This window comes from Solenopsis invicta, chromosome 11, assembly GCF_016802725.1.
Source record: "Solenopsis invicta isolate M01_SB chromosome 11, UNIL_Sinv_3.0, whole genome shotgun sequence".
NCBI lineage: Eukaryota > Metazoa > Arthropoda > Insecta > Hymenoptera > Formicidae > Solenopsis > Solenopsis invicta.
In genome coordinates, this window is record NC_052674.1 from 15092106 (window position 1) to 15112365 (window position 20260).

Consider the following 20260-nt stretch of genomic DNA (forward strand, 5'->3'; position numbering starts at 1 on the left):
AATAAAATAGAGATTTTATAAGAAACAATGAAATATAAAAATATGAAAAAATGTATATAAAATAATTATAGATACTTACGATTTCTCACATGCTTCGGTCTGGATCGGAATGTAGTAGTTCATTGATGTGTGTGGCAATGTTCTGTAAATAAGAAATATGGATATGTAGAAGCAAAAATATGAAAAATGTAATTTAAGGAATGTATAAAAATGTATAGATACTTACGATTTCTCGCATGCTTCGGTTTGGATTGGAACGTAGTAGTTCGCCATTTTTCTCGTATTTTTCAAGAGTTGTCCGCTAACAATGAGTAACTGATGAGAGTAACGTTTTTAAAGTTCTTTTTATTTTATAATCCCCACCACCATGTCGACATCAAATGTGGAAATTACATATTTTATGATGAGATCATACACATATTCAAACGTAAATCGTGCAAGCGTTGACAGATGTGATGAGATCGCAGGATAGTAAAACTCAGTTTTAGACACGTTTGAATGTAATTTAATATTACAATGAAATCATATAGTATTGCAGATTTGCATTTTCAGCATGAAAGCATGCGTCAGAGTACAGCAGCTGTGATGATATCATAGGCACTGATATCACAGATCTATAAAATTAATTTAGACACACGTTTGAATATAATTTGACATTACGATGAAATTATGGAGCAAATGTGACAGTTTTGTATTTTTAGCGAACGCCTGCTGTGACTCGTTTAAAAGTAATTTGATATCACGATGAGATCATTTAATAATTTTACAAAGTCAGTGATATCAAATATACATGTGAATCTTACAAGCGCCGATTTATGACAGCTAAGAAGACTTTAGACATGTATCAAATGATACACTGTGAATAACATTTAAAGTGATGGTGTCATTATAAAATGACAAGATCGCAATGCATCCCATCAGTCTATGCAGTCAAGCACATTGTAAAAATGGAGCAAACGGAGCGCGATTTGGTGGAGCAATTCACTCGATTGAATACGCATAAAGAGTATATGGCGTGGGAGCAATGTTGTATCGAGTTCATCGAATCGCTAGATGGACGCAGCCGCAGTAAATATCCGCGATTGTCAATCGGCGGAAGACAATCTGTGATCGCTTGTATCACGCGACTAGAAGGTTTGAAACAAATGATGCGTGGGCGGTTTGTGCAAATGGGCGCTGGATATAGTGCAGGACTCCGATGGCGTGAGATAGATACAGTTTTTGAAAGTCGTATACTGACTGGTGCTGTGATTAATTTCGAACACATTGAACCGTATCAATTTCTAGAGGATGCGCGAGAAATTGTGCTTGAGCACGTGCAAAGTGTCATGCAGAGACATGACAACGTAAAGATAAACGCTATTTTTAATGATGAATTTGTCGCAGGTGACAAACGCGCTAATAAGTGTATCACAACAAGAAATTATGAACTCTTTCAATGCTCCGATTTGCATGAGTGATATCAGTTACACGTCATCGAGATAATCCTAGCATCGTTGGAGGAATTCCAAGAACGCGATAGCGGATGGGCGTTGTCGCGTATACTAAATTTAACAATAAATATAAACAAATATAACCCTTTGCATGCAGGATGCAACATCCAGTTACCAAGTAAAATTATGATGAAGAAAGCGGTAGTTAATGTAAAATCAAATGACAATGCATGTTTTGCATGGTCAGTGGTGGCCAGTCTGCATCCTGCCGAAAGGAATACAGATCGAGAATCTTCATATCCACATTATTCTACGGTATTAAATCTGAAAGGCATTGAGTTTCCAATGACACTGCCACAAATTAAAAAGTTTGAAATTCTCAACAAAATCTCCATTAATCTATACTGCATCGAGGAGAAGAAATTATCTATTTTTCCTATACGACTCACCGAACGAAAAATGGACAAACATATACTATACGTGCAGGATGACAATGTGGGACATTTTGCGTTGATAAAGAATATGTCCCGTCTCATGAGTTCACAACTCAGTAAGAAAAAGAATAAGAAATTCTTTTGTGATCGGTATGTATATATTTCGGAAAATACAAAAATATGTATATATAAATATATATTTTCTAATTTCTCAAAAATAAATTATATTTTAGATGTCTACATTATTTTAGTTCGAACGACAAGTTGGAAATTCACACAATGGACTATGGAAAGATAAACGATTGCGCTATCATATTACCAAGCGAAGATGACAAATGGCTAAGCTTTAAAAATTACTGTCGAAAGGAACGAATGCCGTTTATCGTATACGCCGATTTGGAATGCATCCTGAAGAAGACTGAGGATGAGAAAAATTACCAGCATCTTCGAGTATTTAGCATAGCATATTATGTACACTGTGCGTATGACAATTCGCTATCAATGTATCGGTTTCATCGCGATAAGAATTGTATCGCGTGGTTCGTCGAGCAACTTAAAGATTTAGCACAAATTGTAAATAATATTCTGTCGGTTAATGTTCCCATGGATTTAACACAAGACGATTGGAAAAAATTTAACAACGCTACACACTGCCACATTTGTGAAAAACCATTTACGAATGAAATAGAACGGGTACGCGATCATTGTCATTTAACCGGTCAATTCAGAGGTGCAGCGCATTCAAATTGCAATTTAAATTACAAAGATTCGCATTATATTCCTATAGTTTTCCATAACTTATCTGGCTACGACGTGCATTTTATCATCAAGGAAATAGCTACAGCATATGAAGGACGAATAGATTTACTTCCGATAACAAAAGAAAAATATATTTCGTTTACAAAAAATGATCAGAAAAATTACATAAAATTAAGATTTATCGATTCTTTCAAATTTCTCGCATTTAGTCTCGATAAATTGGCATCTTTTCTTAGTAAAGATAAGCTATGCATAATGCAACGGGAATATAGTAATTTATCAACAGAAAATTTCGATCTGTTAACACGAAAAGGTGTCTTCCCATACGAGTATGTTGACTGTGTGGAAAAATTGGAAGAGTCATGTTTACCACCGCGCGAATTATTTTACAGTTCATTGACGGGTGACACAGTATCCGAGAGCGATTACGCGCATGCTGTCAACGTGTGGCAGCGGTTCTCCATTCGAACGCTCGGAGATTATAGCGATTTATACTTGAAAACTGACATACTGTTGTTGGCTGATCTTTGAGAATTTTCGCGATAGTTGCATCGCGAGTTATGGACTCGATCCCGCATATTATTATACTTTATCCGGTTTTACGTGGGATGCAATGTTGAAATATATACATGTAAATTTCGAACTGCTAACAGACATTGACATGATCATGTTCATCGAACGTGGCACACGTGGTGGTCTGAGTCAATGTTCAAACAGGTACGCACAGGCCAACAACAAGTACATGAAGTCATACAATCCATCGAAATCATCATCGTACCTGATGTACTTTGATGTAAATAACTTGTATGGTTGGGCAATGTGTCAGCCATTACCATACAAAGATTTTCGATGGGTAGATGACGTAACAAATTTTAATTTTATGGACATCGCGCTAGATTCTCCGACAGGTTACATTCTTGAAATAGACTTAGAATATCCACAACATTTACATGATGCGCACATTGACCTATCGTTCTGTCCAATGCGTGATAAACCGCCCGGCAAGCGGCAGGACAAGCTCCTCGCGACCTTATACGATAAGAAACGTTACGTCATACATTATCGTAACCTGCAGCAGTGTACTCGTCACGGCCTTCGAGTAACAAAAATACATCGCATATTACAGTTTGCACAATCACCATGGCTTCGCGATTATATTCAGTTAAATACAGATTTCAGAACATGCGCCAAAAACAATTTCGAAAAAAATTTATACAAATTAATGAACAACGCGGTATTTGGCAAAACCATAGAGAACGACAATCACGTCGATGTGCGACTTGTGACAAAATGGAAAGGCAGATACGGCGCGGAGGCAATGATCGCTATGCCAAATTTCCACAGTCGTAGTGTCTTTTCAGAGAATTTGGTTGCAATCGAAATGCGTAAGCTTGAGGTGAAATTTGACAAACCAATCTATGTGGGTATGGGCATCCTTGATATATCTAAGACATGTTTGTATGAATTTCATCATGAATACATGGCGCCGATGTTTCGCGAGAAATGTAAAATTATGTATACTGATACGGATAGCTTAATATATAACATTGAATGTGATGACGTATACGAAATTATAAAGCGCGATATTAATAAATTTGACACGAGTGATTACGCGGTTGATAATGCATACGGTATTCCGCTTGCTAATAAAAAAGTGCCAGATTTAATGAAGGATGAAAACAATGGTGCGATCATCACCGAATTCGTAGGGCTTAGAGCAAAGATGTATGCCTTGCGCGTTGATGGTAAAAACAACACGAAGAAAGTCAAAGGAATCAAGAGCAACGTTGTGGCAAAATCGATAACTTTCGATGATTACACGCGATGTTTACATGATGAGATTGAAATGACACGACAGCAGTCAAGTATTAGATCGAAATTGCATGAGGTGTATACTATATCCGAAACGAAAATTGCTCTTAGTCCGTATGATGATAAGCGATATATTATGTCAGATTCTATTGACACGTTACCTTGAGGACATTATAAAATACCAATGTAAATAAAACACTTAATTGGTATAATATATGTATATTTGTGTAATTGTAATAAAAATTACTAATATCTTGTAAATAAGTAATACATTTTTTTTACAATACATTATCCTTGTGTATCCACGAATTGTGTGAATTATCAAATCCCAGCCATTTCATATAAACCTCATCCCCTCTTTTGCGTAAAATTTTTTCAACGAGATACAAGTTAGAATTACCGACTCGCTGAAGCTCATATTCGTAAAATCCACCGCTGATATGTTTTCCACAGGAATCCTTCAATAAATACGTCACGGGATTAGTTCTCTGCACTTTGGCAATTTTAAATACGAGGTGTGTTCAAAAAGTATCGCGAATTTTGTGTTTTTTCAAAAATTATTTATTTATTCATGAATATCTATTTTGTCCCCTTCAAAGTAATCCCCATGAGATATTATACACTTGTGCCAACGGTTTTTCCAATCTTCGAAGCACTTCAAAAAATCATTTTTTTTTATCTTGTTCAGCTCCTCCTTCGATGCCGTCTTTATCTCGTCAAGCGTAGCGTAACGTCGTCCTTTCATGGGCCTCTTCAGTTTAGGGAACAAGAAAAAGTCACAGGGGGCCAGATCTGGGGAATACGGTGGCTGCGGCATCATTAGTGTGTTGTTTTTGGCCAAAAAGTTGCGCATAAGCAACGATGTGTGAGCAGGGGCGTTATCGTGGTGCAAAAGCCAATTTTTGTTCTTCCACAAATCCGGGCGTTTCTGGCGGATTGCTTCGCGCAAATTGCGCATAACTTGCAGGTAATATTCCTTATTGACCGTTCTACCCTGTGGCAAGAACTCATGATGCACCACGCCCCTGCAATCGAAGAAAACTATCAGCAAAACTTTCACATTCGACCGAACTTGGCGCGCTTTTTTCGGTCTTGGTTCGTGCGGCAGCTTCCATTGAGATGATTGAGCTTTGGTTTCCACGTCATAACCATAAACCCACGATTCGTCACCAGTTATGACCCTCTGGAGCAAATTTGGGTCGTCGCGGACAGAGTCCAACATCTCATTAGCAATGTTCATGCGATGCTGTTTTTGGTCGCAATTGAGCAATTTTGGTACGAATTTCGCGGCGACCCGTCTCATGCCCAAATCATTGATAAAAATCGAATGGCACGAGCCAATCGATATGTTTAGGTCCTCAGCAACTTCTCTAACGGTGATTCGACGATTGGCCAATACCATTTTCTCCACTTCATTAATTTTTTCGTCTGTTGTTGAAGTGCTCGGGCGTCCGGCACGCTCTTCGTCGTTCACATCTTCTCGGCCTTCTGAGAACATTTTGTACCACCGATAAACGTTGCTTCGGTCCAAGGTAGCTTCTCCGTATGCCACAGTCAACATTCGGAAAGCATCCGCGCACTTAATTTCGTTTTTCACACAAAATTTGATACAGGTTCTTTGATCCATTTTTTTGAATAGGTAAAAATCGAAGACGATCCAAAACACGTGCAAGCAAAGCAGCTGTCAACAATTAAGTGAACATTCAAAATGGCCGAGCTTGTCGGCATAAGTGAGAGACATGAGTACCAACATAACGCCACAAAAAGATCGAAATTCGAATATACGTAACCCGCGAAAATTCAAAATTCGCGATACTTTTTGAACACACCTCGTATCTCCGTAGTCCAATTCGGTGTATAACCTTTATCAAAAATGGTCTTTTTGCTCACGCGTACCGATTCACCCACTTTGAACCGCGCGGGTGCAGCAATTTTTATGCGACTATACACAGTGGATAAGAGTTTTTCGGCAATCGCAGGGATAACATTGATAGGTCGCATACCAATAGTACGATGCCTTCGCGAGTTGTATTCTAATACGAGACGTGGTAACAAATCGATCCATTTATAATTTCCATTAAGCGTAACATAATTAACAAATTCGCGTTGTCACGTATAAGATGCTTCGGTATCTTGGCATACGTCTGACAGAGATAGAAGCAGTCAACGTTAGCATGCCGACCCATTGCAAAGTACTCTCTTATCGTATCTTGCTTGTCGCATGCTACATCATCAAAGATAAAGATGGAATTCGGAAGCGCTTCGCTCGGAGGAATGACGTTGCTGTTGTTGGAGAATGCAAAATACCCAACTTCTTCAATCGGTGTTAATAAGTTTTCCAGATATCGACATTTCGGCTGCTGAAGCGATTTCGAGTACACATACACGTTCTCGAAACGTACACCGTGCGGGCTTTCCAGCATGCTTATCAACACGTTTGTCTTGCCACAATTTGACGGACCGCAAATGATGCCACATATAGAAATCGGTAGCATATTTCCAGGTCTGCGTGTTTTTATTTCGGGTGTTATCTTATCACCAAAATTAATTACTCTAATTGCCTGCGATTGCCGCACAAACCGCATATTTTCTTTCCCTCTACGGTAACAATAAACTGAAAAATTTCTATTGCGGGTAGCTTCTATTTATAGAGGCGCGTAGAGTGAAATCGCTCAGTATGCAAAATGTTTCTTATCGTGTCAGATATCTGTGATATACACAGTTTGACTAGCGAACAGTTAAAATATATACCAAAAGTTGTTTTGCTACAAAAGTTTCACAATTACATCGATCATTTATGGGACAAATTGCCCAAACATATAAAAACAGATTCGGAGGTTCAACAGTACCGTCGGTGTTTCAAACATTATAATTTACCGTCTCAGCATACGCATATAGACGGTCCGGCACCGTTGAGAAAGAATTGCTGCGAATGCCTGCGAAAGGCTGCGGTTTGTTAAATCGCGCGATTAATGCACTTCCTTTTGAATTACATATCCCCGGTTATCAGTATTGCGGTCCAGGAACACGTTTAGAAGAACAATTGGCTCGAGGTGACCGAGGCATCAATCCATTGGATGTGTCGTGAGCACGATATAGCCTATTCGTACAGCAACGATCTCGCGAAAAGACACGTGGCTGATAATATACTCGCCTCGAAAGCACGGAAACGCATTACAGCGAGAGATTCAAGTCTCGGAGAGAAAGCTGCGACAGCAGTTTGGGTGGCTATGAAAACCAAGATGAAAATCGGTATGGGTCTGAAATCAAAGAAGAAGAAGAAGAAGAAGACAACGCGCAAGCGGATACTTCCGGTAGCAAAACGTGGTGGTATCCTACCCGTCCTGCCATTGTTGGGAGTTCTCGGGTCATTGGTCGGAGGAGCGGCTGGAGTAGCAAAGGCCGTAAATGATAACAAAGCGGCACAGCGTCAACTGGAGGAATTAAAACGTCATAATCGTGTCATGGAAGGTCATGGAGTTTATCTCGCTCCGTATAAACGCGGCCGAGGAGTAGCAAGAAGAAAAAAAGAAAAATGTCGATGAAACATTAAAAATGCCAAAAGATGTTACTACAAACCTTGAATTACTTCAACTAGCAAAACGTATGCGCATTCCACATTTCCGAGGAATTTTTATGCGTACTTCATTACCAACGGGGGGAGCACGCCGAAACGAGAGCGGTATCATGAATTTGGACAGTGTCGAAGGACCGGGTACTCATTGGGTGGCGTACGCAAAGAGGGGGAATCGTGTTATATATTTCGACAGTTTTGGTAATCTTCGACCACCACAAGAATTGGTGCGATACTTTAACAGTGATGTGACACGTATCGAGTACAATCACGCGCGTTATCAACGTTACAATCAAAGCAACTGTGGTCAACTATGCCTACGTTTTCTACAATCGGTTGACAATCAATTTAAAGATCAACATTTCGCTATTTAACTCAGTATACAACATGTCACTGACGTTTACGTTAACCGGCAAAAGTAACGTCCTCGCGGTAAGCTACTTTCCAGCTGTAGATTTAAGCGATGGTGATTACGAGCTCGGTCTGACAGACTTTGAAACCTACAATACGATACCTAATATAAATTCCTCAAATAACAAATTTTACTATGACAAAGACGACAAAGAAATTATCATTCCCGAAGGATCATACGAACTGCATGACATTGACAAGTATCTGAGACATGCTATATCTCATGTCTCAAACGATGTTACTAGGAAGAAGTTGCTTCATAAAGAGATCGATGAAGATGAGGATAACGAGATTATGATTCGCGCCAACAATAATACTATGAAGAGCAAGATCAAGTGCTCTTATCGAATAAATTTTAGCAAATCCGACAACATTGGATCGCTGTTGGGATTTTCCTCAAATCGTATGCTTGAACCTCGACAATGGCACGAATCAGACTTACCTATAAATATAATCAATGTAAACATTATTCGCATAAAATGTAACCTGACCGCTGGTGCGTATAGCAACGACAAGTGCGTGCATACGATACATGAATTTTCACCGAGTGTTCCTCCCGGGTATAAAATCTCGGAAACGCCTGCACAGATCATTTACCTTCCGAACGTCGTACGGAGCATTACTGACTTGACTATTCGCATTATGGATCAAAACAGTCGATTAATTGATTTCCGCGGAGAGGAGATTACTGTTAGATTGCACGTACGAAGACGATAACGTGAGATGCTCGTGTTGAATGAGCAAGAGCGAGACACAATTTGCAACAAGAAGATCACAACAATCAAAAAGACAGCAACCAAGAATATCCAATTGCTTGGTAAAAAGAAACTTACTCCATCAAACGTTGCATATTTGAGATCACTGGGATTCACCGTACAAAATTTCTGAGATGTCTGATATTCTAAACATTGGAGGTGACCCGATCTTTGACGATAGCATTGTCAAGATTGAAACTCACTCGTATAATCCATACGCTAACACTACGTTTGGACATAGTGATGAAATAAGGATACCTATACAACAACAGGATTTATACACATTGCCGTGCGAAAGTTTTCTCTATGTCGAAGGAAGATTAGTGAAGAAAAAAAAAATGATGATGATGACGATGATGCATCAGAAATAAAACTTGGAAATAATTGTGTAGCGTTCATGTTTGATGAAATTCGATATGAAATCAACGGTGTGGAAATTGATCGCAACAGAAACGTTGGAATCACTAGTACTCTAAAGAACTATGTATCTCTTACGTTTGACAAAGGAATGATAATGCAGAATGCCGGATGGGACATGTCGTCCACTCTGTGGGAAAATTATTTCAATTTTTGCGTGCCGCTAAATTTACTGCTGGGCTTTTGCGAGGATTACAAACGCATGGTTGTTAACGCACGCCATGAATTAATTTTGATACGAGCGCGCAATGATAACAATTCTATTGTGGGAACGAATAGAACGACGGAACCGGAAATTGAATTGTTCAAAGTACAGTGGCGAATGCCACATGTTACGTTAAATGAAGTCAATAAATTGTCCATACTACGAGCTTTGGAAAGCGGGCGATATCTAAGTATGAGTTTTCGTTCCTGGGATCTGTATGGGTACCCCTTGTTGCAGAGCACAACCAAACATTCGTGGGCTGTTAAAACTGCAACACAATTAGAAAAGCCTCGATTCGTTATCTTTGCACTACAGACCGGTCGCAAGAATATCATGTCTCAAGCTGCTACTATTTTTGACGATTGTAATTTGATCAATGTGAAAGTTTATCTCAACTCTGAATTTTATCCGTACGATGACTTGAATCTAGACTTTCGTAAATCTAGATACTCCATCCTGTTTGACATGTACCAACATTTTCGTGAATCTTGTTATGGACGTGATTGCTACGATACGCTGCTTAACGTGGTCACATTTCTGCAAAGAGGACCTTTTACAGTGATTGATTGCTTGCGGCAAAACGAGTCCATCAAAAGTGCTACTGTGGACGTGCGCATTGAATTTGATTGCAAAGAAAATGTGCCAGCGAGCACTACCGCCTATTGCCTTATCTTACATTATCGTGTAATTGAATACTGTCCATTGTCTAACGTTGTGCGCAAAATCATGTAAAATGCAGCGTTAGCAAATATCTTTAATAAAATACCGAGATATTTTGTGATATGGTACAGTCTCAAAAAATTACTTGTCATGGTTGTGCCAACATTTGTGGATCTGCAAGGATTCACCATTGGAAAAAAATTTATTGTAAAGGAAGTAGCGGTATTGAAACAAGGAAACGTTCACATGCATTACATTTTTACGAATTCCATGCCATGGAATGCATTGACAAAATCCGAAAGATCTTGCGTTTCTTAGTTGACTGCTTATCACCATGGATTACAATGGGAAGATGGAATAGTTTAGTATCCGAAAGCGAAGCACCTGATTTCAACAGCTGTATATGATAAAAACGATGATGAAGCTATCGTATACGTTAAAGGCCATGAAAAACGAGAATGGTTGAAGAATATACTTGATGTCTGTGTAAGAAATAATGTTATCATCGAGACCGTGGATGCTGATTACGAAGACATTGAATCTTTAAATAATTTGGATACAGCGAACACTATACGATGTGCAAAACATATTAAGAATTGTGCTATGCAGAATGTATTTAAATTATACAATTATTGGTTACAATGTCAAAAAGATGCTTTAAAATAAAAAATGTTTAAACGTATTTATGGTTTATTTTTTTATCTTTCCTTATAATGCATAAGTAATTCGTAGACGTTAGACGTTTGATAATAGTATGGTTGAATCCGTCAACCATACTATTATGAAACGTCTAACGTACTACACTCGAACGTCAGTAGTACAATGTAGTAGTATGAGCGTCAACCATACTATTATCAAACGTCTAACGTACTACACTCGAACGTCTGTAGTACAATGTAGTAGTATGATAGACGTACGATGTACAATAGACGTATGGTAGACGTATGGTCGATGTACGATAGACGTACAGTAGACGTACGACAGACGTATGGTAGACGTAGACGTAGACGTCTAATAGATGTTTGATATCGGTTCAATAGACGTATGATGCACGTTCAATAGTGCGATCATGTTATAAAAAGTGTTTAATATGCAACGGTCACTTGGTGTAAGACACTGTCATACCTCTTGATAAAACGAATCTCTTGTGTTATCGAAAATTTAAGCTGCATGGTAAAATAAAAAATTGCTTAGAGGTGTTCTCATTTTACTATGAGAACAATGAGGTATCAATGTCTCGAAGATAAATCACGTACATTTTGATTGTAAAAATAAATGGGCTCTGCTCGCATCAATCTGTCACTCAGTCAGTCTGTCAGTCTGCCACCATGAACTGCGACGAATGTCAACAGTATTTTACGCCTTCAAAATGCTACACATGCATTCGTTTTTATTGGGCGAGAGAACGCAACCATTTGCTCGGGAGAAATGAATAAACAGGGTTGGGTAAGTTAATAAATTTTTAACTAAATTAAGTTAAAGTTGATGGCACATAAAATTAATTTAGTTACGTTAAAAGTTATATGAATAAAAATTCTTTTTAACTAGTTACTACTCAAGCCTGTGTACAAATTGTTCAACCCTCGATCAGGGAGCTTCCTCGAGTGGTTGTAGAATCGAGAGTTGCACCACATTTGCGAAGAGGGTCACCATTATGGTGGCAAGCAGCAGATCCGGAGGTGGAAGAATACAATCGATCCCACTTTATGCCTAATTCTCTCCGGATTGAAGTAAACACCATTAGTGGTCATCGTGTGGTACGGATTGTACCACCGCGCTTTTAAGGTAAGTTCTCCTTTTCTCTCCATAATTTCCTTACTGCGCTTTATAATCTATTAGTTTATTTTATCGCTTATCTTAATGACTAGCAGAAGGACAAAGCAGAAAAAGGACAAGGAGGATAATGTTGCCATGCATAACACAATTTATGTTTTATCAATTTATCTTATATATTTTTTCATATCATTTTTTATATAATTTTTTAGTCTCTTATTTTTAATAATTTTTTCCATTTTCTTATAATTTTTAAATATTTAATTATTTGTGTATATTAAAAATAAAATAAATAATTTTAATAAATAATATGTTAATAAAACCATTTTTATATATTCTTTTTAAAATAAATAAATAAAATGAAAAATATTATATTCAAACAAATTATTATTATTTTCCCTATTCTCTTCCATTCCTGAGAACACCTTAGAAATAAGAACGCGTGCGATTGAGAACATTGGCGTGCGAAGTATAAAATAAGCCGTGGGAGAGCATGAGCAAGCGAGCGAGGATAAAACGTGCGTGTGGGGGGAAGGAGGATGATGCATCATCATACCGCATCGCAGCGTCTGATGAGCGCAATATATGGGAGGGAGCGAGAAAGAAAACACATGTGTGCTTCCATCACCTATGCTATGATAAGCATCGCGAGGTGGCATCACCCCCCTCCAAGACGGCGATTGAGAGCGTTGGCGTGCGAGCAAGAAGGTATACAGGAAGGAGTGAGAGCGCAGTGCTTACGTAATGTCATCTATGCTAACGCCGCGAGGTTGCATCATCCCCTCCCTTCAAGGCGTGGTTAGAATAACAAAATACATGCCGTGAAATGTTCCTCCCGCTCCCCCCACGTGACATCATCACGGTCAATACGGCAAAGACGCGTCGTGAAATTCTCCCTGCCCCGCACAAATCGAGGTGACATCACCTCCTCCAACGCAGTTAGCACGGCAAAAAGAACATTGGCGTGCGAGCGAGTAGGCATGTGGCATCACCCCCTCCCTTCAAGGCGTGGTTAGCACGACACATACATGCTATGAAATGTTCCTCCCGCTCCCCCCACATGACATCATCATGGTCAGTACGGCAAAGACACGTCGTGAAATTTCCCCCCTGCCTCCGCACCGCCCCTCAGATCCCAGAATTAGAATCCGCCTTACTATACTACTCACCTCGGTTGTCCAATTGGGCGTATATCCTTTCTCAAAGACTGTCTTGTACTTGCTAACGCGTACCGAATCGCCTACTTTGAATTTTGCAGGACCCGCAATTTTAACGTGGCTATACACCGTGTCCAACAGCTTTTCAGCAACAGCGGGAGTAACATCGATGAGTCGCATACCGATTGTTCGATGCTTTCGCGCATTATAGTTTGACACGAGACGTGGTAACAAGTCGATCCATTTATAGTTTCCATCGAGCGTAAATTGTTTCCACATGTCGTTCTTCAAAGTCCGGTTGAACCGTTCAACGATGGATGCTTTCAACACTGAATACGTGGAATAATGGTTGATGTCATGTTTCTTCAAGAGTTTCTGCACATCGGCGTTATAAAACTCTTTGCCCATATCCGTCTGTAAGTTTTTCGGACATCTTCCGCTCTCTCGAATTATCCTGGCGATAGCTTCAGCCATCTCGGCTTTAAGCGGTATGGCCCATGCAAACTTGCTCAACGCATCGATGACGGTGAGTATGTAGTGATAGCCTCTGTTGGAGCTTGAGTACGGACGCATCTCGACCACATCAGCTTGCCACATATCGTCGTATCCCCGAATTATAACGCGTCTTCGTGGAAAATTTCTTTTTGCAAAGGCATGCAGTTCCTCCACCAGTCGTCGCCTCTCGGCACTAACATTTTGTTTTTCTTTACGCCCATCTGATGACATCATGTTTCACAACCAACTGTGGTTCTTTGACGTTTTGTTCACGTTATATTTAACGTTCATGTACGTTCTTTGGTGTTTCGTTCATGTTTTAGCGTCTTGTTTACGTTATATTTAACTTTCTCTGACATTGCGTTCATGTTTTTTTACGTTTAGGTTACGTTATATTTAACGTTCTTGTACGTTTTTTATCGTTAATGTCAAACGCTATCGTTTGTATTACCGTTCTTTGTAATTTGTATTGTCGTTCTTTGTAGTTTTTATTATTCATTATTTTTTTCTGTCATCCTTCAATAACCTTCTTTGTCTTCTGGTTTCTGCCAATGAGATACTTTTTCGTAACTATTTTTGGCCCGATCTACGGCCGCTCGATAACTATCCTTCACCCGTTCTTGAGTTTTTTGATAGCAATTCTGAGCCGATCGATAGTTATCAGACAACCGTTCTTGAACCGTTCGATTTTTATTTAGGAACCGTTCGAAATTATTTGCTAGACGTTCGTAACCGTCTTTTCAACGTTCATTGTCGCTCATCTTCTTTTGTTGTTGTTGGTGTTTCTGACTCGGCTTTGATAATTATACGTTGAAGCTCATTTACCGCAGTCCACAATGCTTGCACGTCTTTCTCACACAAAGTCTGCATCTCGTCTGAGTCTTTCTGATGATTCGTCAAGGTTTTAATGTGCTGCTCCACGAATAGTTTGTTGGCGGCATCGGTATCAGTCTCGGGCAGCGTTAGACGACGAATCTTGTGCAATCTTGCGTCAAAGTCCATAGCAACGCGACACAAAGCGTTTTCGCGCACTTTCTTCCTATACTGTTCCAACGTTGAGACGAATCATCGCTTCTCCGTTCGAATTGTACAAATTTATTGATTGACATTTTTCCAATGTGAATGATATTGCTCGACTGGTTTGTTTCGACGATACGTGAGTTAATTTATAATGAGACCAGCCTCGCGAAGTTCTTCGATGATAGACAGTATCTCGTTGTCATGTGCATTGTTATCGGCCTGACGCGAAGCATCGAGCAATCGTAGACGATCTACTAATTTGTTAGGATCGTCCTAATGAACGTAATCAATCGCGTTGTCGTTTAATATCATAGCGCTAGGTAATCCCTTTCCGCATTTTTTATTCTTTCTCTTTGGTGTAGATTCGATCGACATCAATGGTGCAATCACATATCTGTACTTGTATCCTCTGTTGCTACGTAGTCGACTCTGTGTGTCGTAATTGCGTCTATGTATGTTAGTAGCCAACAATATGCTCTTGTACTTTTGCAAATCATTTTCCGTATAGATGAAATCATCGGGGAGTCTCTTAAAAATCAATTCGTAAAGACCGGGTGTGCCCGCATATCGCACGCCATCGATAAATATGTTATCACTACTGTTCACGTCGAACTTTTTATTACCAAACATCATTCCATCCCTGTCAAGACGAACGCCATACACAGTGTCTATAATTTTTTCTTTTCCGTCCCCGCTGAGGAAATCTCTGATGTACTTTTGACCCAGCGAACCCAAATGCTGCGCCAACGCTTTTCTACCTTCCAACGTTTGCATCTGTTGTTGAACAGACGTTTTGAACGAATCGTTTGTGGTTTCAAAAACGTTCTCGGGAGCCTTATTCGTTAATTTTGCAGCTCCGATCGTCGTACGCGGTGTGGACGTTATCGGTGAATTCATCGCGTCGTTTAACGTATGCCGCATCAATTTGGGTGATTCGCTTAACGCGTGATCCACTGAGATGTCTTTTTGTTTCCTCTTCATATTACGCTGTATCACATCTTTCTGGGTGAATGGCGTTTCAATGTCAACGTCATCGTCATCATTATCATCATCAAGCGGTTCGTCTTATATCGCGTGCCAGCTAGAGTTGTCAACGATCTTTTGCAGCTCAATGATTGGTTTAAAGTGACTCTTGATCGCTATATCTTCCTCAATCTTACCAGTCTTCAAAACACGATGTTTTTTGCGGATCGACTCGGTCGTTTTTTCAATCGCTTTTGCGATCTTCTCACGTTCGCGTATATCTTTGTTTTACTGTCACTTTAATCGCCTGCGACTGTTGCACGAACCGCATTTTCACCCCTCTACAATGACAAAAATGAAGAATGGTACCGAAGCTGGCCCCTATTTATAGAGGCGCGTAGAGCAAAATAGTTCAGTACACAAAATGTTTCTCTTTGTGTCGGATGAGTGTAATATATACAGTTTAACCAACGAGCAGTTACATCACATACCGAAAATTGTCTTGTTGCGAAAATTTAACAATTGCATCGACCACGTGTGGGACAGATTACCCGAGCATATAAAAGCTGATTCAAGGGAGATTCAACAATATCGTCGGTGTCTAGAACACTATAATTTGCAGCATCATCAAACTCACGTTGACGGACCGGCACCGCTGAGAAAGAATTGTAGTGAATGTCAACGAAACGTAGGGGCTGCGGCGTGTTAAACAGTGCGATAAATGCACTTCCTTTTGAATTGCACATTCCCGGATATCAGTTTTGCGGCCCAGGAACGCATTTAAAGAAACGATTGGCCAGGGACGATCGAGGTATAAATCCATTGGATGCAGTGTGTCGCGAGCACGACATAGCTTATTCGCAAAGCAAAGATCTCGCCGATAGACAATATACTCGCAGTGTCTGCGCGGAAACGCATTACCGCGAGAGACTCGACTCTTGGAGAGAGAGCTGTTGCTGCTGTCGTTTGGGCAGCTATGAGGGCCAAAATAAAAATGGGTATGGGTTTGAAAACAAAGACGAGAAAGAAGAAGAAGACGACGATAAAAAAACGAATACTTCAAATGGCAAAACGCGGTGGTATATTACCAATTTTACGTTGCGCACGCTCGGATCCCTCATCTGTGGAGCGGCCACCGTAGCGAAAGCGGTAAACGATAACAAAGCTGTGCAACGTCAGCTCGATGAGCTACGGCGTCACAATCGCGCGATGGAACAAGGTCGCGGCTTGTATTTGGCTCCTTACAAACAAGGACAGGGATTGTATCTCAGCCCGTATAAACGTGGACAGGGTGTATCAGCAAAGAAAAAAAAAAAAAAAAACGTCGAAGAAGCGTTAAAAATGCCATTAGGTGTAACAACGAACGTGCAATTGGAACAACTGGCGAAACGTATGCGCATTCCACATTTCAGAGGTGTTTTTATGCGTAATGCCGCATGCATTGCCGATAAGCGGTGTACGTCAAAGCGAGAGCGGTATCATAAATCTGGACGATGTGGTGGGCCCTGGCACTCATTGGGTAGCGTACGCAAAGAGAGACAATCACGTGGTATATTTCGATAGCTTTGGTAATCTTTGACCACCTAAAGAACTCGTAAGATATTTCGGAGACAGTGTGACAAAAATACAGTACAATCATACACCTTATCAACGTTACCATCAAAGCAATTGTGGGCAACTGTATCTACAGTTTCTCCAAACGGTTTATGCGCGCGAATTTAAAGCCTGGTAGTGCGATATTTAACTCAGTATTCATCGGACAGTTTTTCAATCATGCTGATACTGACGCTAACCGGGAAGAGCAGCGTTCTCGCTACAACCTACTTTCCAGCCATAGATTTGCGTGACGATGATTACGAGCTCGGTCTAATGAACTTTGAAACTTACAACACGATAGCGAATGTGACTGCTTCGAATAATAAATTTTATTTTGATGAAGACGATGTGGAAATTATGATTCCCGAGGGATCGTATGAACTGCAAGCCATAAATAAGTTTTTGAGACGCACAATTCCACGAAAACGTTTGCAATATGCGATTCATGATGATAATGGTAAAAAACATGACATCGATGGTAACGATGAGAATGAACACTTTCCGATAGTACTTCGCGCGAATAACAATACGATGAAGAGCGAGATAAAATGCGCCTATAGAATAAATTTTAGCAAACCTAACAACATTGGATCGCTGCTGGGATTTTCTTCAAATCGTATATTACAACCGCGAAAATGGCACAAGTCGGACGTACCGATTAATATTCTCAACGTAAACGTTATTCGTATAGAATGCAATATGACCTCGAGCGCGTATAGCAACGACAAGCGTGTTCATACGATACATGAATTTTTGCCTAAGGTACCACCCGGGTATAAATTGTCGGAAACGGCGTTACAGATCATTTATCTGCCAATCACCGTGCAGAGCATTTCGGACTTGACGATACGCATTGTCGACCAATACGGATGACTGCTAGACTTTCGAGAAGAAGAAATCACCGTCAGATTACACATACGACGGCTACGGCGATAAAACGTGTGTATACGTGCAGCGTATGAGATGCTTGTTTTGAACGACACAGTCACAGATAACACAGTATTTACGAAGCCAATATTTGATAGCAAATTTTAATCATCCGATTGCATTTATAAGAAGAGAAAGCTCAACGCGTCAAACATTGCATTTTTACAATCTTTGGGATTTGCAGTACGAAATGTGTAAAATGACTGACATTCTCAATATCGGAGATGAGCCAATCTTCGACGATCGTATCGTCAAGATTGAGACTCACTCGTACAATACATACGCCAACACTGCGTTTGGATGTAGCGACGAAATAAGAATACCTATACAGCAGCAGGATTTATACACGTTGCCGTACGAAAGTTTTCTTTACATTGAGGGAAAACTTAAAATAAAAGAATCAGCTGAGGGATCCAATGTGGTGTTAGGAAATAATTGCATCGCGTTCATGTTCGATGAGATTCGATACGAACTCAATGGCGTGGAGATTGCTCGCAAGAGAAACGTTGGAATAACCAGCACGCTCAAGAATTATGTTACTATGTCATCCGACAGAAGCGTAATTGCGAGAAATGCCGGCTGGGATCCATGGAATCCTCCAAATGGATATTTTAATTTTTGTGTACCGCTCAACATGTTATTAGGATTTTGCGAAGATTATAGACGTGTGGTGATTAACGCTCGTCACGAGTTGATTTTAATACGATCACGCAATGACAACAATTGTCTAATTGGCGATCCAGCGCGGCAGCCGGAAATCGAATTGCTCAAAGTACAGTGGCGAATGCCGCATGTGTCGTTGAGTGAGAAAAATAAACTGTCGATGCTACGTGCACTAGAAAGTGGGAAATACCTGAGCATGGCTTTTCGCTCATGGGATCTGTACGAGTTTCCACTATTGCAGCTCACAACAAAGCATTCGTGGGCCATCAAGACCGTTACTCAGCTCGAGAAACCGCGATATGTCATTTTCGCTTTGCAGACTGGTCGGAAAAACAACATGTCCGAGAATGCTAGTCGATTCGACCATTGCAAGTTAAACAATATAAAACTTTACCTGAACTCGAAATGCTACCCCTATGAAGATATGAATCTGGATTTTGATAGAAACAAATGGGCTATTCTCTACGACGGGTACGCACGTTTCTGTAAAACTTATTACGGATACGATTATCTCAAGCCTAATTAAACTGTTACAATGTTTCGACAAAATGGCCCTTTCATAATTATCGATTGTTGTCGGCAAAACGAATCGATCAAGAGCGCAACCGTGGATGTGAGATTGGAATTTGACACTATGGAGAACGTACCAGCAAACACCACTGCCTTTTGTTTGATCTTGCATGATCGTTTAATCGAATACTGCCCATTGACCAACGTTGTGCGCAAAATCACGTAAAATATAAAGAGGCATATAAAGATTGAAACGTTTTGCGATGAGAAGCAGTCTTCGTTTCGACATGATTGTGCCAACGTTCGTGGACCTGCAAGGTTTTCCCCTTGGAGGATTCAGCGGTTTCATCGTCAAAGAATTTGCCGCTCTTAGAGAAGGAAGAGTTCTTTATCACTACATGTTTAAGAATCAAAGACCATGACATTGGCTGATGAAATCCGACAGATCTTGCTGTTGCTGGTTGACTGTGTGTCACCATGGCTTAAGATGGGAAGATGGGACAGTTTCGTACAAGTCAGCAAAACAGTTGATTACACGACGACGACGACGACGACGACGACGACGACGACGACGACGACGACGACGACGACGACGACGACGACGACGACGACGACGACGACGACGACGACGACGACGACGACGACGACGACGACGACGACGACGACGACGACGACGACGACGACGACGACGACGAC

General features: G+C 40.3%; 3 protein-coding genes across 4 annotated transcripts; all 3 read left to right on the forward strand.

Moving 5' to 3' along the window:
* The first annotated feature begins 1398 nt into the window (after positions 1-1398).
* LOC120358987 lies at positions 1399-4964 on the forward strand. 2 transcript variants are annotated; one of them, XM_039455066.1, is made up of 2 exons: positions 1399-2017; positions 2101-4964. In XM_039455066.1, the coding sequence occupies exon 2, from the start codon at positions 3240-3242 to the stop codon at positions 4602-4604; it is 1365 nt and encodes a 454-aa protein (XP_039311000.1). In that variant the 5' UTR covers positions 1399-2017; positions 2101-3239; the 3' UTR covers positions 4605-4964. The 2 variants fall into 2 exon arrangements, with proteins under 2 accessions (XP_039311000.1, XP_039310999.1); XM_039455065.1 differs by having other exon boundaries at positions 1403-2017; positions 2101-3397.
* A 4611-nt stretch (positions 4965-9575) lies between these two features.
* On the forward strand, positions 9576-10532 carry LOC120358922. The gene has a single exon (XM_039454805.1). The coding sequence runs from the start codon at positions 9576-9578 to the stop codon at positions 10530-10532; it is 957 nt and encodes a 318-aa protein (XP_039310739.1).
* An 8058-nt stretch (positions 10533-18590) lies between these two features.
* Positions 18591-19580, forward strand: LOC105206420. The gene has a single exon (XM_026141171.1). It carries the CDS (start codon positions 18591-18593, stop codon positions 19578-19580), a length of 990 nt encoding a protein of 329 aa, XP_025996956.1.
* Positions 19581-20260: the final 680 nt, after the last annotated feature.